This window comes from Netta rufina (assembly GCF_964035555.1).
Source record: "Netta rufina genome assembly, chromosome: 5".
In the NCBI taxonomy this organism is placed as follows: domain Eukaryota; kingdom Metazoa; phylum Chordata; class Aves; order Anseriformes; family Anatidae; genus Netta; species Netta rufina.
Window position 1 is genome coordinate 63,686,833 of NC_140128.1, and position 22,016 is coordinate 63,708,848.

The following is a 22,016-nucleotide window of genomic DNA, read 5'->3' on the forward strand; positions in this document are numbered from 1 at the left end:
ATGATGCATTGACTCTGTTGGTCCATACAAGCACATTGCAGCTAGCAGGCTTCCATGCATCTCATGCTGATGTATTTACGCATATTTTAATGAATCAGTGTTTGGTATAAAAGCACTCAAGCCCCATTGCAAACAGCATCATGTGCAACATCTACGGTGTAATCTGTAGAAGACTTGCTGCCATGCCCAGAAAACAGAGTGCTGCCTCTGTTGGAAGTGAAAGAAATATCACAGGCTTTTCCTGAGAGTAATCTTTAGAGCCTGGGAATAATATATCAGAGGCACGGGCGTAGACACAAAATAAAATTAAAAAAATTGACTGCTTAGTCCAGCCTTCATTACTAGGTGCGATACAAATCCTCGCAAGTAACTTTCCCTCACCGGCAAGCATGCCCTCAGTAGCTGAAGAAAAATAAAAGAAAAGGGAAGAAAAAAGGCTGGCTTTTTAAGCCGGAATGGCTCTGACTTTGCAGCGCACACCCCTCAGGCGATGAAGTAATTTACAATATGTTTCAATCAGATATTGGAGGCGGCACTTGCTTAAATCGTCGCAGGTCCACTGGCGTTGTAAGTGCGCGGTGGCTGCAGCCTGCTCCAGCCCCGTTCCCAGGCTGGGCCGGGCTGGTCTGTGGGGTGAGGAAGGACACGAGCAGTGCACGCGTTTACTTGAAAGCTGCTCATCTTAATCAAAACATGCCGGCTTTTTCTTTTCAGCAGAATGTTTACTTTTTACCCAGATCCAAATAAATACTCAAAAGCTGCGGATCTGGTATATGAAACCCTGTTATTGTAAAAGAAGCGGTGATGAAGCCTGGTTACTGCTGTTGCAGGAAATTGTGAGCCACGGAAAAAGCTCAGTCCCAGCAGCGTGCTTCTATGCAGAGGCTAAAAAAGGCAGATAACTTGTCTTTGGGTGTATTTGTTTTGTCGCTGTGTAATAAAAGACATGACAGGGATCACAGAGGCTTTTCCGGCCTCACTATCTGTGTTTGAGGACTCCAGCAAGAAGTGTCTGTCTTGGGAACAGCCCACCCAGATGTGCCCCCACATCGCTTCCCTGTGTCTGCCCCTGCTTCGTGTCCCTGCTCCAGTGGTCGCCCATCACCGCTGGCACCTTGCAGAGCTGGGCTCTCATGCCCACAACACAAGGCCAGGTGAAGATTTCATGCCCTGGGATAAGATGGTGCTACCTGAGCTGATTTCTCATTTTCTGGTCTTGTTTCCTCTGGCACAAATCCTACCCCAAGAGCATGTAAAGGTTGTTCCTTCTCTGTAGCGGACAGACATCATTGCTGGGATAGCATTGCTAGTGGGTGAGTTAAATAAAAAGGGGCCACCAAAGCGACAGGAACTGAAACAGAGGCATCAGGTTTTATTTATTCCTGTTCCTAGAGTTCAGAGAGAGAGACAAATTAATTTGCTTGCTTAGGCTAGAATACAAATTGGAGAAATGAAACCAGCAGGTGAAGTCTCTGCTCAAGGTCATGCCATCTAAATAAATTCACCGAATGGCACCTTTTCTTTTTTTAACACATCTTGCTGTAAAGACCATGATATGATCCCCACCACACAGAGCATGAGACAAACAAGCACCCTTGCCGTCACTTCCCTTCATAGCTGGGGAGACTTCATTTTCCATTTTGTAATCCTTACAGCATGAAAGTACTTGGGCTGAAAAATTCATTAAACTTTCATACAAAGCCTGTTTTAACTTCAGACTGTTTGCTTCCCAAAGATAATTGTTTAAGAGAATGAAGCGTGCTCCCTTTGCGGATTTTCCATATATTTTTCAAAAACTAATACTGGAATTATGAAAGATAGAAATAAGTATGGCAAAGTAAATTAAATCAAATTGCCGAAGCCTTGGGGAAGAGCTAATGCAAATGAATTAAACACACACAAGTTCCAAACAGCTACGCACTAAGTTTCCTTCTGAGTATCATTATTCTCAGGAGAAATGCCCATGATGCTCCCACCTTCGCTAGCTGTGAAGTCACGATCTTGTAAAACAACCAAAAATAATAATAAAAAAATAAACTGGTAGCACTGCCTACTATCGTATATTGTAGTTTTTATCCTTCCTTTCCTTTTCCATTAAAGTTATTACCTGTAAAAGTGTAACTCTGAAATGAGCAACCAAAGTTAATTTTCTTTTTCTGTCACTGGATGTCATCTGCTCATGAATAGATGGAGAGTCTGTGGTTTAAAGACTACTTTGACCTTAAAGGCAGCAGAAAGTTTTATTTAAAAGCTTTTTATAAGGCTAAAGTATCTTATGAGTAAATAAAGCAGGGGAGAAAGAAGGAGAGGACTGAATACCAATACGACAGAAGTCATTAAAGCAGAGCTGCCATGAACAGAATTATTGTTCACCGAATAGGGTGCATCGAATGGAAATAGCAAAACAAATGAAAAGAGATGACATTATTATGAATTGTAGACAAGGTTTGAATGTTCAAACACGAAAGAGGTTCCAAAAGCAATAGGAGAAAATGATAGCAAAGTCATTCATTAAAAGCTACTTAATAGACACACAACTTTCAGAAAGTTCCTGACCCCGAGCTCCCCGGTGCTGGCTGTGCTCTGCCTCCTCCCTGGGATCAGCAGAGGATGCCGAGGCAGTTCTTTGATCAGAGACTGTTTGACCACTATGTTGTATTTATTTATAGGATAATCTGTGTCTGGCTTGAACGTGGTGAACATTTTACCTGCTTCTAAAAGAATATTATGTTGGCTTTGGGAGTAAAGGTAATAGGGCTGAAGAGATTATGGGTATGGAAATCAGCGTTATCACCACTGAAGCAGGAAGAAAACGTGGAGAGCCTAATTCTCCAGGAGGGGAAGGGACTGGGCTATAGTAAATATTGGGGAATTTGAGTAGTAATTTTTCTGGCATCTGTAAAATATCAAGATCTAGAAGATATTTGGCAAGAATAACCAATTGTAAGGCAGGGCGGTTAGAGGAAAATCGAGGGAGAGTCCATGAAAGGCAGGTTCGGCTTGATTAGCTGAATAGCTCTCCTTTGTAAGAAAGCTGAGATCTGGCACATCTTATTTCTGTAAAATAGCTCTTATCTTTAAGCCAACAATTCCCTGCAAAGCGGCTGCCTTGGGAAACTATTAGTGAAGCTGGATAAGGTGGAGGAATTGTAAAGTGAGGGCAGATGAAGACACTATTGGGTCGTGTTGAAATGGCAGATGTCAGGCTGCAGAGAGAGGCTAGGGGAATGTCTCACGAATCGATCTCTTTTTGTATTCTTTATTCTGTACCTGGGCACAAAGAATAGTCACGTGCTGATGAAATTTTCTGATGAGACAAAATTGGAGGATATTACCAATGGAAAGAAGGCTTGCAGTACTGAAGAGTTAGAATTTCTGGTCTGTTTTTTGCTGTTATCTGTAGCTGTACCGCAGCCCACGTGCCAGCTAAGGATCTGGCCTAAAAATTATCCCCACCCACATGATATTTGGTCTGACATGGAGTTTACCACGTGAGCTGACCACATAAAACCACAAGAAGGGTCAGGCTGGGATCGACGGGATTTGGGACTGGCAGTTTCCGTATCACTGTCTTCTTCATCAGTTGGGAGTTTTTGGAGATTGAATCAGGGGTAATTGTCCTCAGGGCTGTTAGTCTGCCACTGCATCACCCTCACCACCAAGCTCTGTGTCCTGTCTCTGATGCTGTTCACCACTTGTGCCTCTCTGCTCGCCTTGGTCCAAAATTGTGGTAGTGCTCTCCCAGTCACTCCACAGTCATCTTAGATTATGTTACAAAATAAATTATAATTATTGTGATAAGCTACAAATATGGTAGCTGGATATCACGAGCTCTGAGCAACACTGCCTCCAAAGTTTACCTTAATCTCAAGTATTCTGTGTTCATCTGGATGTCTTCTGTAAGTGAGAGGTGATGAGCAGCGTGCTCATTACACGTGCAAGTGCGGTTTCTAAATTACAGGAGCTGAGGGAATCTGTTTACAGCTTCCATTATGTAGGGAATTAAACATCAGGAGTCTGAAGGTTAGTGGTATCTCTGATGGAGATACCGATCAATGAAGGACCTAAGGACAAGATGCTCTTGAAGCGATAACTGTGAGAGCTCTTTCTGAAGGGAGCGCCGCGTGAACTCTGTGCAGATCCTTCTCTTGCAGCTCACTGGGCATTTTACATTTTCTGCCTGTAAGACACACCTTTTAACACGGATGCAAAGATCTCATGTATTTCACTGGCACAGGAAGCTTTCATGATTATTTTTTTCTCATGGGCTAATAAGTGGGCAGTGTTTTTAGAGACCAAACTTTGTGTCACTGTGTGCACCCAATTGAGTGCACAATGGGAGACGGGAGCACGCTTCCCACACACATTACCTGTGCGAATTAGCTGTGTGTGCTGCCTGTGGCTGGGATGGGGCTCACCTTGCCTTTGCTTTTTTTTTTTCTTTCTTTTCCCTCTAATTTAATTATCCTTGTCTCAGCCCATGAGCCTTTTTCTTTCTAGTTCTCTCCCCTCTCCCTCTGAGGAGGGGGAGTGAGAGAAGTGCTTGTGCTGCAGGTCGGCTGCCTAGCAGGGTGAGACCTCCACACCATGCCAACATCGTTCTCTGCAGGCTGCCCTTCTTCTTTGCAATGATTAAGTTGTCAAAAGATAAATGAGATGGTGAAGTTAGGTTTTTTCATACACTGTATAGCGTCTATATTTTATTTATTGTGTATTTTGCTAGAATCAAAAGTCTGTCAGTTTGTAACCACAAATCTATATTATTTAAAATGCAGTTTAATTGAAGTCATGGGAAGATGACCTGTTCTGTGCTTACTGGAACATCAAACCTACCACCCGAGTGGATAGCAGAGCTAACCGTGTGATTATATAGATCTGCTGAAGCCTGAAGGCAGCTGCTGGGGAACTGAGCTGCTTCAGATCCCTCTGCTCTCACTGCAAAGTTGGATCCGCCACTGAACGCAGAATTGCTGCCCTGAACCTAATGCCAGGGCAGGTGTTGCCTTGTGCACTTTGCCTCCACCGAGTCGAGGTGTTTAGTTCTTTTCCTCCCTCCTCCCCTGGCAGAAAGTCCCGTGTGCCAGAGAGGACACCCATGTCTCAAGTTGTGTCCCAGGTGATGGCAGTGGAGAAGCAGCACAATGTTTGCTGGACGGTTTGGGTTTCTCTATAGGCACTCATTAGAAAACATTTACAAGCAGAACACAGTGCCTTGGGTGCACACATTGCTGTTACCTATTACTATTAAGTTTCACATTTGTCATTTCTGGGTTCCCCTCTTGTGAATTCAGTGCTGCAGCCTTTCTATGGCTAACGCTGCTCCTCACGCTAACACAAAGCTCCTGCCCTCCCCTTCTGTCTCCCGCAGACCCCCCCGCCGTGGAGCCGACCTTCCTGGAGATTCGGCAGGGCCAGGGCCGGAGCATCACCATGAGCTGCCGGGTGCTGAGGGCATACCCGACGCGGGTGCTGACCTACGAGTGGCGGCTGGGCAGCAAGCTGCTGCGCACGGGCCAGTTCGACGTGCAGGACTCCACCGAGTACACCGTCAGCAGCCTCTCCCGCGACAGCTACGGCATCTACAACTGCAACATCATCAACGAGGCGGGTGCCGGCCGCTGCAGCTTCCTCGTCACAGGTAGGCCTGGCGGTACCGTGGTGCCACAGTGCTGGCACGAGTGGAGGCGATGGATGGAGTGTGCTGAGGCTTCGTGTGTTGTTGGGTGCTGCTGCTTCTGCTTCAGCTCGTGCATTGCCTGAGATACATCTTTTGAAGCAGGTTTATAGCTTGAGGGCATCTGGTTTGGATTCCGGGGAGGTTGGTAACAAAATAGGAGATTTAGCTTATTTCACTGGTTTAAGGATAAAGTTTTATACATGTGAAATGTAAATATCCTTCCTCCACAGGCATCCGTCAATATGCTTCTGAAATAGATTAGAGAGAGTCATCAGGTAGCAAATTTCACCTGTTTGAAGTTTGCAGTGAGGCTTGAATTTCCTCTTTGTGGGTTCCCCTTCTCATTGAGCAGGCAGACCCCAGTCCTGAGCAATGTTAAGCAACCCAGGTACAGAAGGGTGTTGAAATGTGCTGCTTGCCTGAAAAAGCTAAAGCCCCATGACCCTAATACACAAGATCACAGACTGGGGGCAGGTGTGCAGGCCCAGCCACGACCTACCCATGCACTGGATTTGGACATATTTTAAGTGTCTTTTATCATCAATATCCTCTGTTGGACCTGACAGTTTAACTGGGTTTTTAGAAACACAGGGCTTAATTCCTCCTCTGTTGGATGTTAGTTTCCATGGCTTGAAGACGCAGCCTGGTCCTGCGAGCACCCCCTGCCTGCAGCAGGCACCGTGCCCAAACTGAGGTCCTGCTGGAGCTGGAGCCATGTCAGCTCCAGGCTCCCCATCCCTCTAGGCTCGTTGGCCAGACTTTGTTTAGCATCACAGGAGGGAAAAGAGCTCTTAAATGAGCCATCTCCTCCCAAGGTCTGAGGTGGGCCAGGAACCCCTTGGTCATCATCAGGCACCTGCCCAGCGTTGGCACTCTCCAGCAGCCGGCATGGGCAGCCCCAGCCTCCCTAGGGATGCCAGAGCAGTGGTCCCATTGCAGCGTAAAATCCCTCCCATCAGCTTCTTGGAAGGAATAGTAGGAAAAGAAACCAACAAACTGTGAGTTAAGAATAAGTAAAAGAGCTATCTCAGTATCTTTCTCATATTCATCAGAATATGAGAAGATATCTTTCTCATATTCATCAGAAAGGATGGCCCATCTCAGCTAGCATTTTATTCTTGTTTACTGGCCTAAAAGGGCAGCAGAAAGGTCATGGATTTAAGTGATGTGCCACAGAGTTCTTCAGCTCCCTGCCCCTGGGGAGTCTCACAAGCACAAAATTCCATCAATGCCCCTGGATGCCAGGGGAGAACCACCAAACACCATACACATCCGTCCTGGGAGCAAAGAAAACATTTTTGAGTCAGCTCCCCAGCATGTTTTTCAGTTAAATTTGGTTTTATTGGAAAACAAACAAACAAACAAAAAAAGTTGGCCTGATTTAATGCGAATGCTTTTTTTCTCTTTTGGATGTAGTCACTTGGCATCTTGTTTGCAGGGATTACACCAGGGCCAGCAGTGTGCAGCACAGCTGTGGTGGGAACAGAGCAAGTACCTGGTGACTGATGGCTCTACTTCTTTCTAAATGTAATCAAGCCTTTGGCTAAGTTATCGTTCAGAGCCTGCTTGGAGGTATTTTCACAGCCACTGGCTTCTCCAGCTCTTTGGAATTTAATCCAGAAGGTGGCTCTGAAGGAAACCAGAGAAAAAACCTTTTTCCTCAAATGAGCGAATGCAGTTCAATTTGCTGTTCATCACTCTTTGGACCCGATACTGTAGAAACCTATTCTAAGGCAATTATTTTGCCAAGACTGGGGCAATTTGAGTGGCTTTCTGTGATTTATTACCATGCCAAAGCAAGGCACATAACTGAAAATTAGTACTAAAATGGTTTTATGATACACTCCGTCTCGCACCCTCCTGCACTTTGCTCCATTTTAGTCCATACCATTATGCGAATTTATGCTGCGTGGTTGCGTTAAAGATGCTGAAAGTAACCCTTTGGGTTATGACTTCGTGCTTTCCTCAGTCCTCGAAGGTTAAATCCCATGTGCTCGTATTTAGTAAATATATTCTCTGACACACGGAGTTGAAACTGCTCCCAGAGAACGGCAGCAAGTGTATTCTGCTCCCAGGTCTTATTGGAATAGATGAAACTAAAGCACTGGGGAACTGAGAAAGCGTAGAAGAAAAATGACGAAATGGTAAAAAGGAAGTTTACATTCACCAGGAATGTGATTACAGAAAAAAAAAATAGGTCACTTCTTTGACACACACACAGAAAAAAGCCAAATAAATAACCCGTGGCAGGAATCTGGCAGCAGTGGAGCACTTCGGGTGCAACCATGGGAGTCGTCGTCGCCCATTTTCCGCTGTTTTTATTTCCAGGTTTTCATGTAGTGGCAGAGTGCTGCAATGCTTACGTTGCAAGGGCTGCGGAGAGGCATTGGTATGCTAAGAGAAGGCTTTTCAGCACAGAACTGAAAGCGCCTGCATGAAAAGATTTATGCCGGCCCTGGAATTTGCAAAACCTGTTTTTATTGCACTTGGATTCTGAGCCAAATTTGAGAAGATGCAAGCAAAATAAATCACATGTGGCAAAGGGAGTTGATTTATATCAGATGGGCCAACCTGAGGCAGATTTAACCTGCTACTGTCTTAAAAATAAATGAGAACATACAAGCAAAATTGTGGGAAAGCAAGGATGAGTTCCCCCTGCTCGCAGCTCCACAGTCTATGCATTCTGTTCAGTGCTTGATGGGGCACATAATGCCCAAAGAGCGACAGAAAGAACATTTCAGTCAGGGTGTGATTAAAACCCTGCCAAGACTGGAAGCAAATTGAAAAGAAAAAAAACCCTGGGATACAGAAAACATCGTGAATGGTGCTGGCTATTCGTAAGGCTTCATGCGTGTGGAGGAAGGACCTGGGAGCAGGAGGGTGCTGGTGGCGGTGGCAGTGTCACCTGCTGGATGCCACACGGTGGGCACAGGACTTCTGTCCCCTGGGGAAGAGGAGTGTGGGAAGAGGCACATTTTGGGGTTTAAAGCTGTCTTCACCCTGCCCTGTGCTCTTACCCAGTGATGTAGTGGTGGGTTTCTGTACTTTGGGGATCTTGCCTAAGGCACCCCAGGGCACCCTGGGAACACTTGTGCACGGGGATTTGGGCCTCCTCGAGCCAGGGGAGGCTGAACTCTTTATTTTCCAGCCTCCTAAGCTCTCAAACACGCAGTGGTGTTGCTGGCGGAAGAGCTGGTTCTGCGGCAGGGGTTGTTTAGCAATACTCTGTGCACCCAGGGAGCTGTTTAGGATTAAGATTATCCATAATTGAGGTTACCTGACGAGTGTCAGCACCGCGCTTTATCTTCAGCAGCTGATAACTTTGGCAAGCTTTAACCACTTGCACTGAAATCTGTCACGCTGCTGCCTGCCTCGGGCTGAATTGTTTACAAAAATTGCTGTCCAAAGAGTTACTTTTAAGTATGGAAACAACATTCTGTTTCATCCAGGTTAAATTCTTGCAGCTGTTTAACTGCAGCTCAGTGTGTCTGAAAGGGCCAGAAACGCACTCTTGTATGATCCTCTGCTCAGGTTGCATCGTGAAATCTGCCTGTAAGTCTGGACTGACAGTGCTATATACGATATCTGTGATGCTGTCTAAATCAGTATTTATAGTGCTGGGTAGCACTAAAGGAAGCTGCAAATATCACTGCATTGACACTGTTACTTTTAGGAACTGATTTCTGACCCCACAGTAGAGCTCCGTCAGACTCATTTGCAAGGAGAGTTCGGGATGCTTGTTTTGTGTTGCTCTGTTTTGGTTGCCCTTTGTTTTCCCCATTAAACGTTGCTTAAATTAATGAGCCAATCTTTAATTATTTACTTATCCAGTCCTACTTCTCACTCTCATTGCTTGTGGCCGAGACCGATGTTGGGCCAGTCACGTAGGGTGGAACTGTTGGCTGCCAGCGTGAGCACAGCTCTCCCTTCCTATGGAGCATAATAAATCTGAACCCTGGGCACGTCTCCCCTCGGCATGCCCACAGCATCCATCCCAGTAGGAGCTGGGTGGTTCCCAGGAGCCTTGCAGGAACATCCTCGCTGGATGTGTGTAAGCGTGAGGAAGTTTCTGCCCTTGTGTTTCCTCTTTGCCCTGGGCACCACGCGCGGTGCCTCTGGTCTGTGCAGCATGGTGCTGAAGTGGTATCAGCGCTGCCATCAGTTTTTCCTGAAAGCCAGGATACACGAGGACATCGTTCTGAATTAAATTGCAGGCACGTGAAATCGCAGGGTGTTGGGCTCTTCTCCGTGGCCCCATTAGCTGAATTAAACAGTGTTCTGCCGTGTAAAGTTTTATAGCTTCGTCAATCCTTGCTTGTTAAGGAAGGCCTTTGCTCCGAGCTAGGGGACAGAAGTCTGTGCTCTTTGTAGCTTCCCATTTTATTATTTTTTTCTTAGAAATTCTTAGGGAATCACATGAAAGAACAAGGGACAGTTCCAGAGCTTATGTTTTAGGACACCATCCTTCTTGCCTTCAGCACCAGCTCCTCACACACCGGTGGTTTAAGGGGCCGTCCAGGGCACTCCATTATTGAAACCTAGGGACAAAACCAGGTCCCTGGCAGAAATACCTGCAAGTAAGGCTTTGACCCATTTGAGGTGTGTGCCATCCATTTTATCCTAATTTCTGAACGGAAATACAGCCCAGAACTGAAGCAGACACCCATGGCCTGAGTGCTTCTCCCTGCCAATGTCCTCCATAAGTGCACGGGGCCGCTGGCTGCATGGCTGGCTGCATGAGGTGAGTTAACGTCAGGGCCTGATGAAAACTGAAAACCAGAAACATATTTTTCCTTTATTCTCTTCCCATTCTAACACTGCTAAGTGTTTTTATATGAGTAATGCTAAAGGCATGTGGGGCAAAAATGCATGCTTCTCCTTGGTAGTGTCCCTTTCATTTCAAAACTCAAGGCAGGATGATCGATGGCAGTCACAGGCATGTCACCCCTGGTCTTCGAGGAAGCTGGCATGGGAGAGGCAAGTTCTGTGCTGGAAATACAGACGTGTTCTTTTCTTAGAATAACAAATATTCTCCTTCATAGATTCACTTCTGCTTCTCTTCTACACATCTTCCTCAGTGGGAATTAAGGAATTATATTTACTTTGTTCTTTTAAATATTTATCTTTTTTTAAAAATATGTGACATTTTTCCTCCAAACCACTTTGTGTTTATATTTTTGGCAGGGTAAAACCCTAGTTTCACTGAAGTCTAAAGAAAACTGATCCACTTGGGTGGATTCAGAATTTCTCATGTAGTCAGCACCAGGGGGCTTGGGGCTTTCATTTTTAAATCCAAATCTCCCCTGTTTATGCCCTCCACCTCTCTTATACCGTGGTGTTTCCCCAATGTCTTCTTGTATCTATCCTCTGTGTCCCCGCTGCTTGAGCGAGTCCCCGCATGCACAGGTACGCGGGAGCCCCGCAGCAATGCGCTAGTGCCTGTTAGCAAGCTGCTATTAATTTTTAATCTCCAGATCTTCCCTTCAGTGTTGTCATTCCTGTTTGTTTATTCCAGCTTTTCTGTTTGTTTCCAAGTTTGGCTTCTGTCGTTGTCTCACCCCGCTGAGCAGGGGCTGTCCTCGTTGCGGCAGCGCGGTGCTGGCAGAGCGGGTGCCCGCCGGCCGTCTGCCACATTACCAGTGGGTTCAGTTCAGCCTTTCCTCACCCCTAGAGCATCTCTTTGGCCCTTTCTAGCCTTCTCATCCAGCTTAAGCCAGGGACACAGAATGGGGAGGACAGGAGGGGGCTGCGGGACCTCACCCTCATCCCCCTGCTCTCACCACTCGCCCCTTCCCACTCCCCACTGCGTTCTCACAGACTGGCCCAGCCTGGCTTCAGAGCACAAGTAGCAGTCAGGAGGCCAAGAATATCCAGACAAATATACCAACAGCACACTCAGAAATCTCTTTTAAAACATCCCACTGTCAGGTCCTTGGATGGTCCTATCCTCCCTGTACTCCGCTGCGGTTCTGTGCTCCATCAGCTCCCTGCCTCAAAATCCTCTGGTTTGTCCTCTTAGTCACATTAATTATTTGGCTAATTCATTATAACTTTGCAGATATTAATTTAAATAAGACAATTTCCTATCATTAAAGTCCAAACCATCTTGGAACTCGCACACGTTTCCTGGGGACATTTCGGAAAATCAAGCGGTCCTTGGGCTCTCATCCCCTGACACACTCACGCCTGATTTCATGTGGCTTGGGAACATGCGGCACTAACCTACTTATTGCTTTCAGATACTTCATCTGCCTCGAGATTAGCCATGACATTTTCCTGAACCGCTGAGATACTTCTGGTAGTTTGGCCCTGGGTCGCTCAGCGGCGCGTTCCCGTCTGTCAGGAGGCACTCAGATACTTCGCTTTAATGGGCAATTTTCTGATGGTTATCCTTTTGAAATCTGCTGGAGTGCAAGGCTGAGGCTAAGGTCCGATTCCCTTTGCTCTTTATCATCTTCTCTTGGGTAGTGTTATTGAGAGCCTCGGATTGAATTTTCATCTCCTTACTGCTGATTTACAGCCTGAACAAAGATGCTATCGCACTGATGTCTGTTTTTGAAAATTGCTTTTAAACCATGCAAAAGTAGAGAACAGTGCTTTTTTTCCCTTTTTTTCTTTTTCTTTCCTTCACATTTCAGCATCAGCAAGACCAGCCCTCTTGCTTTCCTGTTGTCTTCAGCAGGGTGCACGAGTGCTCGGCAGCACCGGGAGGCGAAGCAACTGCCGGTGCCCCAGCAGGGACTCCCTGGGGGCCACCCATGTAGCACAGGTTGGAGTTTTGCTGTGCTTTGCACGGGGCGAGCACACTGCTGTAGCGACTGCATCGCTGCCCAAGCCTTGTGCAGTTTCAGTTTATTTTGCCCCTGCTAGCTGGGCTTAAAGCGTTCCTATTTTTCCAGGTGTATCAGCAAGACTTTCAGGCATGAAATGGCCCAGATTTTCTTCCCTCTTGCCTTACAGGGATATTTGTGTCTTGCAGGAAAACTAAGAGCCAATGCTGCTCTGCTTTTATGTGTGATTGAGAAGGAAGCCTGTCGGCTGAATATGAGCCAGCAGTGTGCTCAGGTGGCCAAGAAGGCCAACAGCATCCTGGCTTGTATAGAAGCAGTGTGACCAGCAGCGCTAGGGAAGTGATTGTCCCCCTGTACTCAGCTCCGGTGAGGCCGCACCTTGAGTACTGTGTTCAGTTTTGGTTCCCTCGCTACAAGAAGGACATCGAGGTGCTTGAGCGGGTCCAGAGAAGGGCGACGAAGCTGGTGAGGGGCCTGGAGAACAAGTCCTACGAGGAGTGGCTGAGGGAGCTGAGCTTGTTCAGCCTGGAGAAGAGGAGGCTCAGGGGCGACCTTTTTACTCTCTACAGGTACCTCAAAGGAGGCTGTAGCGAGGTGGGGATTGGTCTGTTCTCCCACGTGCCTGGTGACAGGACAAGGGGGAATGGGCTTAAGTTGCCCCAGGGGAGTTTTAGGTTGGATGTTAGGAAGAACTTCTTTACCGAAAGGGTTCTTAGACAGGCTGCCCAGGGAAGTGGTGGAGTCAACATCCCTGGAAGTCTTTAAAAGATGTTTAGATGTAGAGCTTAGGGATATGGTTTAGTGGGGACTGTTAGTGTTAGGTGAGAGGTTGGACTCGATGATCTTGAGGTCTCTTCCAACCTAGAAATTCTGTGATTCTGTGAATCCCAGGGTCCTGAGGGAACCGGCTGATGGAGTTCCCAAGCCTCTCTCTATCATAACTGAAAAGTCTTGGCACTGGGTGATGTACCTGGTGAGTGGAAAGATGGAAATGTCATGCCCCTCCTCTTCAACAATTAAAACAAAGAATTGAACAAAGAGCACTACTCTTCAACAATTAAAACAACGAGGAGACATTCCTTCTCAGAAAGAGCAGTCAGGCATTGGGACGGGTTGCCCAGGGAAGTGGTCGAGTCACTGTCCCTGGGGGTGTTCAAGGAAAGCTTGGACCTTGGTGCACAGGGACATGATTTAGTGGGTGACACTGGTGGTAGGGGATGGTTGGACCAGATGATCTTGGAAGTGTTTTCCAACCTTAATATTTCTGTGATTCTATGTTCCACTGATCAGAGGCTAGAGCCTGAGCTGGAAAAGGTCACATGGAACATGTGGAACAAGGTAGATCAGGCTGCCATTTGCTAGGTCCTGCACTTTTGCCACCTAACCTCACCCATAAAAGTGGCCTAAAAGAAAGCTGGGATTCTATAAAGGAGTGTAGCCATGGAACAAGGAATAATGGCTTGGAGCAAATGGAGGGGAGATTTAGATTAGATGTCATGTGGGGAAGAAATTCTTCACTCGGAGCACAAGCGCAGATGGGAATTAGGTTTGAAAATGCACCTTGCTTCTCTCCTTTTTCATAAAGAATAAAATTACCTAAAAAACAATGTTAAAAATAAACCCAGGGCACAGGAGGCCCTCAGCCCCCAAAACCCTCCTTCTTCCTCCACGTGAGGGCATCTCCCAGACCACTCCCAACACAGCCCCCCAAATTCGGCCACGCACGGGCCCCTCCATCACAGGGGCTTGCTGAGGTCACAGTGGCCACCACTGCCCCGCCTTTGCTGCGGGCCCTATAAAAGGGGCCCCGTGCCGCTGGCCCGCCACTCGCTGAGCTTCGAGGCCCTCTGACAGCCGCATCCGTGGCAGAAGGAAGAGCCAAAGCAGCAAGGCGAGAGGCGGCCCTCGTTGGTGTGAGCGGACGGCGATACAGTCGCAGCGAGCACCAGCAAGGAAAGCAGCAGAGGAGGAGAAGAAGATGAATGGGCAGAGGCAGAGCGCCGGAGGCACAAGAGACACCAGTGCCCAGGGCAGCTCTGGCACCCAGCCCGCAGACACCCGTAAGCGGTCCCAAGGGCACCGCAACGATGCGGGGAACAGGCCGGCCCCTCGACCATCCAGCGACAGGGGGCCTGGGCCTTCTTCTAGACAAAACGGCGGCGTGAGGCACAGGCAGGACCAGCAGCCGGAGCGCCGCAAGGAGCACAGGCGTGACTATAGCGCGCAACGCAGTGCGGGGCCCAGGCGTGGCAGCGTCGGGCCCACACGTGGAGAGGAAGCGCGCAGTGGAGCGGGACCAAGGCGTGGGAGCGAACGACCCCATTATTCGGCACCCCGCACGGAAAGGTCTCCCGATCAACAGCATCGCGTGCGGCCAGGACCCAGCAAGGACGGGCTCACACTTCACGTGCAAGCCGTGCGTCGCCCTTCCCCTAAACCTCACAGCGACTCGGGCCATGGGCCTTACAATGCACGCAATAGTCGCGAGGGGGGAAGGCAGGAACATCGGCCGGACAGTCGCATGCAGCAGAGGCGTGCCCCTAGCCCACAATACAGCGTGGGACCCAGGCACGCCCAGAAATGGGACGTCAGCAGCGGAGCCACAAGGGGAAATCCACCGCACAGTGGCATGGCACCCAGGTATGAAAGTCAACGACCCCGTGATTCAGCACCCCGCAGGGAAAGGTCTCCCGATCAAAGGCATCGCGTGCAGCCAAGACCCAGCAAGGATGGACTCAACCAGCAGCAGCTCCAAGCTGTGCGCCGTCCCTGCCCTAAACCTGACAGCGACTCGGGGCATGGGTCTTCCAATTGGCGCAGCGATGGCATGGGGCGAAGGCAGGCACATCGGCCAGACAGCCGCATGGAGCAGACACGTGCCTACCGTGCAAGCCCAGACACCTACAAGCGGTACCATTGGCACCGCAGCGATGCAGGGAACAGGCCATCCCCTCAACAATACAGCGACGGGGCACCTGGGCCTTCCCATGGCCACACCAGTGATTCGAGGCAAAGGCAGGACCACCAGCAAGAACAACGCGGGGAGCAGAGGCGTGCCTACCATCCCGAACAGAGCACGGGACCCAGCCAGGGCCAGAATCCAGTCAGCAGCGTCGCAGCCACGCATCAAAACCAAGCCGACAGTGGCACAGGACCAAGGCGTGGAACTGGCCGACCCCCTGGCTCGGCACCCTGGCCGGAAAACATGACGGATGGAAGGCAGCCCGTCTGGGCAGTCCCGGGCAAGGACTGGCTTAGCCTTCTGCCCAGCACCGTGGAGCCCATGGAGCTGGATCCACGGGAAGACGTGGAGGAGCCGATGGAGGTGGATCCCCCTCCACCAGAACAGAGCTGGGACCCCCGCAGCGCGTCCTTGCTCTCTGCTCTGCAAGCACACAAAGAGCGGCGCAGGAGTGCCCGGACCACCCCCTACTCGGCGTCGCGCAGGCTCCATCCCAAGCATTAGCTCGGGATGGGGCCCCCAAACACCATGGACATGCCGCAGGCTTCCCAGCGAGACGTCCCAGCAATAAACCACTCTGTTGCTGATTCTCAGGGGTTGTGTGAGTGCTTCTTTCCCTTCCTCCAGCCCTTGTGCCAGAGGTGGCAGCCCTTCTGCACAGAGCCTCGAGGGAGGGCACAAGAGAGGACCCAGCTCCCTTCGCGCTGCGAAGTGGTGGAGTCACCATCCCTGGAGGTCTTTAAAAGATGTTTAGATGTAGAGCTTAGGGATAAGGTTTAGTGGGGACTGTTAGTGTTAGGTCAGAGGTTGGACTCGATGATCTTGAGGTCTCTTCCAACCTAGAAATTCTGTTATTCTGTGAAAACTCACCTGCATTTAGTGGCTCTATTTCCTGCAGAAAACCAAATTAAAAAATCAAATCTGATTTAGAAAATTTAAAAAAGAAAAAAAAAGGTTTTAAAAATCTGTGCTGTTTTCTTGAGAAAATGCCGTGTTAGCACAGCCAGAGAATTTCTGTCTCTTCTTTGAGGACTCCATGTAAATGAGCGTGTTGTCAAGAGCACAACTCATGGCTGATCTGCTAAAAAGGGATCAGTAGTGTTGGGCAGTCCCTAAATGCTGAACAAAGGGGAAGGATGTCAGGCAGAGCGTGGCCCCTTCTCCTTGGCAGGTACCGAGGGCTTTGCCCAGGCTGCCCGGCGCCTGGCCGAGGGTCAGGCTGCACAGCCCTGCTACTGGGGTCTAAAGGCTGCTGGTTATCCAGAAGGTGCTCTTTTTACAGGTGAAGCTACAGGAGTGTTTTCACCATGAATATTTATTTCCCAGAGCCTGCACATCTTTCAGAAGGAAAAAAAAAATATCTGTTTTCTCAGTGAAAAAGAGCTACCTTTGATATTTGCTGTCCTGAAAATCTTAAAATGCTAGCAAAAGAGAAACTTTTTTTTTTTTTTTAAATATAACCCAACCAAGTCACTGTTTGACACACAGCAGAAATGGCTTTTTAACAGAATTAAGAAGAAATGGGGGCCTTCAAAGATAAATGAAGAGAGGTTAAACCCAGTAAAACGGAATATGTTTTCTGAAACATTGCGTAGTTCAAAGGAAACCTAATCAAACTTCAAAACAGTTTTTTTAGTGTAGGAAAACATCAAGGCTTTTCTCCTCAGCTGCAGAATTCATGTCTGTGCTAATCTAAATAATGTGTACGTGTCCTGAAATGTGGTCCCATTTAACCTTTTAACAAAGGGTATTTTTCCCCTCAATCAGTTTTGTGCCCCATGCTAACACACGAGTGCTCCAGGCAGGGCCCAGGACACAGGAATGCACTTGCTGGAGTGGGTGCGGTTGGTATTTGGTAATTCAGCATGAAATATGCCAAAGGACTGAGGACAAAAAGGAGCTAAATTAAACACAGAGCTAGATCCAGAGCAGTCACCAGGTTGGCGTCTTTCTTGTAGGAAGGACATGGCCATGGCCCTGCTGCGGGCAGCAAACCAGCCGTACAAGGGGCACGCTGATTGCACTGAAACACACGGGTACAGAGGAGAAAATAACATCACCTTCAGCCTGCCTCCTCCCAAAAGCCAACATGGAATTCATCGGTTCAGGATTCTTTTTTAAGAGCAAAAGCAGAGGAAAAATATTTTTTGTTGTTTGATTTCAATCCAAATTTGCTTTCCACTTTCCATTAAACTCATTATCAATGTTACAATCGAACTTATAACACTTAATCCTTACAGTGAATTGTGTGCATCTCTTTTTGATATGCCGACTTCCTTATTGCATCTTTTATCGTGCTCTGACTCTGCTGCTGGTTTCTGTGGGGTGGTATCATGGGGGGTGAAGGGAGAAGGTGCCCCCAGAGAGCCCTCCAGCTGCCTTGTCTGCCCCACAGAAAGCTCTGGGCTCCGCAGTGACTGTGCCACCTTTCAGGTGTTTAAGATGTTTCCTTTCAGGTTGGATGTTCTGGTGCCAAAAAAGATACAAAATTGTTTAAAATACCTAAACTAACCTTTTTTTTTTTTAATTAAGGGTGGTAAAGATACTGCACTTGTGCTGAAGATTTCCCCACCACCACCCATGTAAAAATATTGCCATATAAAACCACTCCGAGCCTCTGACAGATTATGATTAATCAATGTAGGAGATCATCTCCACAGAGCAGAACTTTTTTTGGCACTAAGAAGGTATTGGTAAGACATCTTCAAGCTTGAGCGTGTCCCAGTATAGACAAACCATAAGGGCACGCACCATTAATGAGGCTGTGTTGTGTCCAAGTAAAGGATTTTATGTCCCTTCCAAAACCTTCAGATGATTTTTTTTTTTTTTTTTTTTTTTTTTACAATGAGAACTGGAGAATTACTTTAAAAGTTGCATTTATGTATGAATATGCAGCAGAGTTGGCTAAATGCATGGTGCTTGTGTTCCAGACTGCCAAAGTGACTGGAGTGAGCACTTCAAGGACAAGTTACACACTTAAAACAGGCAGGGCACAGCGTGACACCGAAACGTGGCAAGGGAGAGAGGTAATAGAAAAAAAAAAAAGCAAGAGAGGGTTTAAGTTGGAGAGCCACGACCTAAAATCCTGTCTGGAGGCAGACTTCACCTCTGGATAATGCGCTTTGCTCTTGTTGAATAGAGCGTTGCTGCAGCTTGGCTGGTTCAGGGGAGTAACAGACAGGTTAAATTAACTGAAATCCTCGGAGACCTTTCATCCACGCCATATCGCTGGCTTCCTCATGGCAGCAGGATGCAGCACCACTCTTAACAGTCACCTGTTTTATTAGATTGGGAGCTCTCTTTTCGGGGATATGCTCCTGCCCATCATCTGGAGCACAAAATTTGAGCATAAACTGCCTGGTTTTGAGGCCCTGTTCCTCGAGTGCAGGGCGTTCCTTCCTGATGCCAGGCAACTGATCATTTGCTCACAGGCAAGATCCAGGGCTTTAGCTGCAAAAAAAATCAGTACCTGAGGATCCGTGCTTCTGGGGGGCTGGCTGCCAGCCCTCTGAGCCTGGTGGGGGCACTTGGGCCTCGCTGTGCTGCAGGCGAGCCATGTGAACATGTGCTGAGGCCTCCTCGATGTTGATATAAAATAGTATAGACATCTAATGTTGTCTTGCAAATTCACCTCGGTTCCATTTTGCTGTAAAACAAAAGTGAGAATAATTTTGTGTGGAAGGGCAATGCAAAACACAGTGAAAAAATACTGGTATGATTACACCTCTTTCTGCATTAATTACACAGTGTAGCATGTGATATTATAATTATATCCAACCAGCTAAATTCTGGGTCTCTGCAAGTCCCACTGAATAGACTGAAAATCTGTGGGGAGATGCTGTAACATGTTTCCTTTGCCACTTTTCCTTTTTGGGAGCCCCGAGAGCAGCACTGCCTTTGCATTTGGCTCATTCTCACTCAGGCTCATCTGAATCACTTGCCTCTGTTTTAATCTCCAGGTTGACCCCTACCTTATAATTCATTTTCTAGTTGACTGGTCCTACCATTTTCTAACAGTACAATGACATCCAGTTCTTGCCAAGACTTCCTTTACCGATCTTTGAAGATGATGCAGGTTATAAATGGAGATTTGTTGAAATTGCACATTTTGAAAACATGCTGGCAGCTCGCAGTCTCATTTCTGAAGTCAGCTTTACTGATATCTGGTCTGAAAGTTGAGTTTCTTGAGTGGGCAGAACTTTATACAAGGTTGCTTTAACCTCAATGGGTTTGAAATCAATGATTTTGCATTTGCAATTTTTTTTTTTTTTTTTGTATTCTTGCTTTGTGAGTGCACAATTTCTTTTTGTGAGAACTTCATATGTACGGAAATTATTTGGTGCTAATTGGCTACCAAGAAGGATGTGCAATAATCCCAAACAATTTAATCAGTCCTGTTTCCTTCTGACCTCTGGGACCATATCGAAACCCAGAGAGGGACTGGAGTACCCAGGCTCTACTGCATTGTATCGCACTCTCTGTGCTGCCAAGTCTTAGCCAGCAATTCAGCCGTGGTGTTAAAACTAATTCAATTAGGAGTGAAGGGGCATTAACGGAGTAATTACTGAGGTAATGTCCAAAGCAAGGGGAAGCCCTGTCTGCACACATGCCCTTGGGGAAGCCAGAGGTGCCTGCATTTTTGTCCTTGGCCATGGTAAGCACAGCTCTGCTGTCTCTGTTGGTCTGGGTGCAGCAGCTTGCCAAGCAGCGAGTCTTCTGCCGGGGCCACGCATGAGCCGGTGCAAAGGTGCCCAAACCACTGCGAGACAGGACTGTTTCTTCCAAATCCTTCTTTCTTAGAAGGAATTAGTGTCCAAAACAGTGTCTGAAGCTAACTTGATCCACCCACCTCCTCTCTACTTTAAAAGCAGATGGGCTCTGTGGTGTCAGATAAATGCACTGTGATTGTATCACTTCTGTGCTCTTACAGAGCAGCAATAGCGAGCTGGAGCAGAGGTATGTTTGTTAGCTGATGCCAGATTACCCATGCAAGCCATTACATTATTTGCATTTTCATCCTTTTTTTTTTTTTTTTTTTTCTGCCACCGTGTGCAGACGTGTTCATAACTGCTGTTCTGCTGAGGTTTTTTCCTGCATGCAAATAGCTTATAATTTGCCAGGCCCGCTTACATCAAAGCTGCGGATGCCTGGATACAGCAGGGATGTGCAGGGCAGCAGCGACTGAGGGCAGAGGCACCAATTCAGCAGCGCTAGAAGCAGGCAGAGTCTGTCTCCATCTTGCAGACAAGTGCCTGAGCACAGCTGAGCCCCCTTGGACTTGTTTCTTCTGGGCTTTTGTGCTGGTGGCTTTGTTACGATGGGCACACACTGGTGTGCTGCCTGCTGAGCTCCCTGCGTGCACCAGAGGTGTTCCAGGTGCTCTGTGGGGTGTGTGGGTGCTTTGCAACTCTTGTCATTGGAAATATTGGTGTCTTGAGGGACAGGGGTGGAAAACTCTCATGGGAAGGTTGGGTTTGTTAATTTTTCCCTTTTCTCAGTACAGATACATACTGTGGGAGGAATCCTTCAAGTCTGGAGAGAAAAGCTCTCAGTTTTGGTGAGCAGACATGAGTTTGAGGCAGGGCCTGGACGGGCTGAGCTCTGTTAGCAGCTGTGGGCTGTTAGATTTCGGGATGGAGGGAGCTGCCTTTCGGTATGGCAGAGCGAGTGGGTTGACTTACTGTTAGAATTAATTTATTTCCTTGCGAAGACATCCATACAAACTACCTCTAAATCCTCACTGTCTGTAGCACTGCTTCTCTAAGGAAGATTTGATTACAAGCTGACTATAAGTTATTAGCTTTCCAGTAAGTCTAAATGAATGTTACAGACTATAAACTGACTGTATAAGTTATAATCTCTCATGTAAAGCTTAATGATGGTTGCAGTAACATTTTTATCTTTCTCAAGGACAGGAGAAAATTTCTTACTGTGTCACTGATTGCAATAGCCTCCTATCCCAATTCCACATCTCAAGTCACACTGGCGCTGTGGTATTTTATTTCTGTTCCCCACCCAGTCTGTGCTTTCCAACATAGTCTGTTTTCCAGCACAGGAACAGTCATGGATGGCTGGGAACTTCAGGGAACAGTAGAAGACCATATGCCACTTTATATTCTTGCCTGTGTGGTCTTAAAATTCCTTCTGAAGTACCACTGCCATTTAAAAAATTATTTGTCATTCATCTGCTGGGCACAGCGGGTATTTGATTTTAATTAAAGACCTTGGAGACCGTGGAGAGCGTAACAGTGCTACTGAGCCCAGAGTGGCTCCGAAAAATGTGCAACAGGAAAGACAATTTCCAGAGCACACGGAGGGTCGGTGTTGTTTTGTTTCCTGCTGAACTCGCTCCTGCTGGTGGGGAATGCTTTGCGGACAGGAGCTTTGGCAGCCCCCAGCAGCAGGTTGTGGCAGGGCCCCAGAGCAACCCGCCCTGGGCAGGCTGAACGGCAGGCACGCGGATAAGAAAGGCAGTTCTCACTGTGCTCACAGGGTTTTTCACCCATCTCCTGGTCCAAAGCCCATTAAAGGCAGTGGGTGCTGAGCCGGTGACTGCCTCCTGGACAATTAATTTCCCGGCTCAGCT

The 22,016-nt window shown here is 47.6% G+C and overlaps 1 protein-coding gene across 2 annotated transcripts in view; it reads left to right on the forward strand.

Moving 5' to 3' along the window:
* Positions 1–22,016, forward strand: part of MDGA2 (MAM domain containing glycosylphosphatidylinositol anchor 2) — a gene marked incomplete at both ends in the record, with an annotated part of 324,685 nt that overhangs the window by 248,234 nt on the left and 54,435 nt on the right. For both annotated transcript variants that reach the window (XM_084287611.1, XM_084287612.1), the window contains one exon: positions 5,369–5,638. In XM_084287611.1, the coding sequence (XP_084143737.1) occupies positions 5,369–5,638 (270 nt within the window). The remainder of the gene's footprint in view (positions 1–5,368; positions 5,639–22,016) is intronic.